The sequence below is a fragment of the Sinocyclocheilus anshuiensis genome, unplaced genomic scaffold, assembly GCF_001515605.1.
Source record: "Sinocyclocheilus anshuiensis isolate Anshui unplaced genomic scaffold, SAMN03320099.WGS_v1.1 scaffold220, whole genome shotgun sequence".
Taxonomy (NCBI): domain Eukaryota; kingdom Metazoa; phylum Chordata; class Actinopteri; order Cypriniformes; family Cyprinidae; genus Sinocyclocheilus; species Sinocyclocheilus anshuiensis.
The window spans coordinates 111,648-115,386 of NW_015554086.1; the positions used below are offsets into that span (position 1 = coordinate 111,648).

The following is a 3,739-nucleotide window of genomic DNA, read 5'->3' on the forward strand; positions in this document are numbered from 1 at the left end:
AGACTCCATCCCCAGATGGTCCAGCTGATTTGGAGACGTTTTGGAGCCGCTCAGGTAGACCTGTTTGCCTCTCCAGAAACCTCTCACTGTCAGTTGTTCTTCTCCCTGGCCGAGGGAACACTCGGCACGGACGCACTGGCACACAGCTGGCTGCGGGGCCTTTGCAAGTATGTTGCAAATGCTCACTATTGCCAGTGAGCCTTCTTGCACAGTTGCTGTGCAAGGTCAGGAAGGACGAGGAGCAGGTCCAGTTGGTGGCACCCTATTGGCCTACCCGGACCTGGTTCTCTGAGGAAGGATTTACTGACTCAGAGATGGGGCACCCTTTGGCACCCGCGTCCAGACCTCTGGAAACTTCATGTCTGGTCCCTGGACGGGACGCGGAGGTTCTAGGTCATCCGACGTGACGTCTCCGTTCCCTCCTTCAGGGAATGAGGGTTACCATACGTAACTTCTTATACAGTCGAGCCGACTGTTGCAACGAAAGCAACTTTCACCGCACAAGCTCTTTACTTTCAGTTTTCATTCTTACATTCAGCATTAACAGCAGTCCAAAAGGGGTAAGCTTTCAACTGAACTGTAGGCTATAGCCTACATGCATTTTAGATGCTTATATTATGCTCTTGCCCCATCCATGCACGTTATTATATGAGCGGATTTTTTAAACATTAAAACTGCTCAAGTCATTTCAGTGGTAGGCTATGATACATATTCATGTAGCCTATTAAACTCCCCGTAATAGCACGCAAATATTTCTGCCCGTTTTCGCTCATTGTCAGCATCTGCTTTTCTGCAACAGACTGAAGCTCCGCGTGAATTCAGCGTGCCTTGCATTCAGCTAATAAAAGAAAAATGCTGCAATTTTCTGGTATTATTTTATTATTGTTGAGGCAGTCTCCAGCTATATCTTAAACTTCTTAAAATACAGTCCACTTCAGATTGGTTTTAATCACTGCATAAAAAAAAATTAACCAATCTGTATCTAATTCTGATTGGGTGGGCTTAGCCCACCCCTGCCCATGCCTGGAGTCGGCCCTGCCTTGCAAGCTAGGTTGTCCTATTGTATAATGAGTGTTAGTATGCAGTGTTATGCAGTTCCTAGAAACACAGCTTTATTAATAAGTTTAAAAAGTGTACCAGAAAACCTTGTATCAGAGAGTGTTGAAGAAAAAGTACAATATCATCAAGGAGAATAAAATGTTTGATCAGAGAAACTGAGAAAAAACCTCAATTTACTAAATTTACTATAAATATTTCATTGAATTTGAAGAATGCAGTGGCATGAAAACCAAAAATGATCAGTGATCTGGAAGCTTTTTCAAGTGAGGAAAGGGCCAAATTCCAGTAGAGAGGTTTCAGAATAAAATATTCTCTATAAAACTTAACTTTTGGGGGTTGAATAATTTCGTACATGAATTTAGAGAGCCAATTTGAGGATATAAAATATAATAGTTATAATAGTATATAATAGTAATTTTTTAAAGATATATTTTTAACATTTTAGCTCAATTGTTATGAATTATGAAGATAATATATAGAGACTGTATATTATAATATTATAAAGATAATTTATCATGACATAGAAGTACTTTCACTATAGTGAAAGCCTTAGATAGAATTTTTTTTTTTTTATTTTGGACCCCATATTTTGCACCACGATGACTGTTCACTGAATTCTCCCTCAGGTCTGGTACATGTTGGAGATGAGTTAAGGGAGGTCAATGGAAATCTCATTATACACAAACGTCCTGAGGAGATCAGCCAGATTCTGGTGTGTTCACTATTCCTCTGTTGTTTTACAAAAGCTGAGTCATTCCCATAAGATTCCTTATCTGAAACGGCACTTACCTGATTTAGTGTCCTTGATTGTTTATTGTTTGTCGGGCTGCAGTCTCAGTCTCAGGGCTCGATCACTCTGAAGATAATCCCTGCCATTAAGGAGGAGGATAGATTCAAGGAGAGTAAGGTGAATGTAATCACTTTATTTGAACGTCATAGGACAAAAATGATAGTAGCTGCTTCATAATATGTATGCAATGTTATATGCTCTGTTTTTTTATTTCTCTCTTAAAGGTCTATTTAAGAGCCCTGTTTGATTACACACCATTTGAAGACAAGGCCACACCTTGTCAGGAGGCAGGACTGCCTTTCACACGTAGGGATATCCTGCAGGTGGTGAGCCAAGATGACCCAACATGGTGGCAGGCCAAAAGAGTGGGAGACAGCAACCTGCGTGCCGGCCTCGTTCCTTCAAGACAGTTCCAGGAGAGGTACACAACAAAAATCATGTCTACAGCTACCTTTAATTTACCTTTATTACTGCCTTATAGACCAGATGTCTCTAATATGCAATAGTTGTTCAAGAGCAGATTTTAAGTGGAGGCTGATTCTTCAAAAATTTGATTTGTTTGGATACATTAATATTAAGTTTCTTTCCTCCTTTTATGTAAATTACAAGCAGGATTGATGATGTATTAAAATGTAAATAAAACTGGTTTTAAAGTTCTGATATTAATTAGCTATTAATAGAACAGGAATTAAATCCTTGACCAAAATTATGTTATATGCATTATTTTAATATCCATTCTGATTGGTCATTTTTAATCAAATCAGCCTCCTCTTGCAGTGTTTAATGGGCTATCATATATTGAATTAAAAAAAAACATCCTTTTAAATTAGTTCATCAGATTTATGAATGTTAGTAGGTAAATTAATCATTTCATTTTGAATAAATATTTGAGGAGACAGCCCCGTCTCCCTGTGACAGTCCACCACTATAGGTCTTCTAAAACAAAGTGTTTGATTTCTTCTGATTATAATTATATTTGGACTTTTTGTCCTAAATCTGCAGACGACTGTTGTATAGGATGAAAATGGGAACACACCAGAGCCCTAAATCACCTAGAGCAACACCATGTAAGTTCTAAGAAACTACTGCATAGCTAACGGATACGTTATACTACTTAACTAAAGACATGAATTTCTTGTTAATATTTAAACAAACGCTCTGTAAATGCAGAAATTATTTAGCAGACAACTGAACATCTCACATCATATTTAGGTGTGTGACTAACCCTTATAGAAAATATGGAATCGTACCAAAGCGGAATGAAGGGAACTCTGGTATTCAGACATATTAATCAGTCTATAGTCAGATATTCCTCTTTTTGTCCAGTCCTGTTAGGGGTTACCCAGACGATGCAGTGCTATTTGGCAGGACAAATGTTGTTTACGTTCAGATGCTTTAAAATGTTGGATATGGGTATAATCAGCTTATCAATGCAGATTCTTGATTAGATTCTGAATTGCAAGCGCACAAGCTTGGGACAGTTCGCAAGATTCAATTCCAATTTCAAATGAATTCATTTAGGCTTCAGAGTCAGTTTTAAAGGGGTTATATGATGCTGCTAAAAATAACATTATTTTGTGTATTTGGTGTAATGAAATTTGTTTATGCGGTTTAAAGTAAAAAAAAAACACATTATTTTCCACATACTGTACATTATTGTTTCTCCTCTATGCCCCGCCTTTTTGATACGCGTCGATTCACAACGAAACACACGGCGGCCTATCGTGAGCTGAGGCCGGGCTAGAGTGAGCAGAGGCAGGTGGGCCTGAGAACAGCGCGGCCGACGGATTCGACGAAGGAGCGGCAACCGCATGTGACGACCCCGGACTGGACTCCGCTTCGTCCACGGGGAAAGCCGATCCGGCGATCCACAGCACTAAGTTGATGTAT

The 3,739-nt window shown here is 39.3% G+C and overlaps 1 protein-coding gene across 5 annotated transcripts in view; it reads left to right on the plus strand.

Annotated features, from left to right (window-relative positions):
* Positions 1 to 3,739, plus strand: part of mpp3b (MAGUK p55 scaffold protein 3b) — a 22,038-nt gene that overhangs the window by 11,297 nt on the left and 7,002 nt on the right. For all 5 annotated transcript variants that reach the window (XM_016461394.1, XM_016461396.1, XM_016461397.1 and 2 more), the window contains exons 8-11: positions 1,686 to 1,771; positions 1,892 to 1,966; positions 2,074 to 2,270; positions 2,852 to 2,916. In XM_016461394.1, coding sequence (XP_016316880.1) covers positions 1,686 to 1,771; positions 1,892 to 1,966; positions 2,074 to 2,270; positions 2,852 to 2,916 — 423 coding nt within the window. The remainder of the gene's footprint in view (positions 1 to 1,685; positions 1,772 to 1,891; positions 1,967 to 2,073; positions 2,271 to 2,851; positions 2,917 to 3,739) is intronic.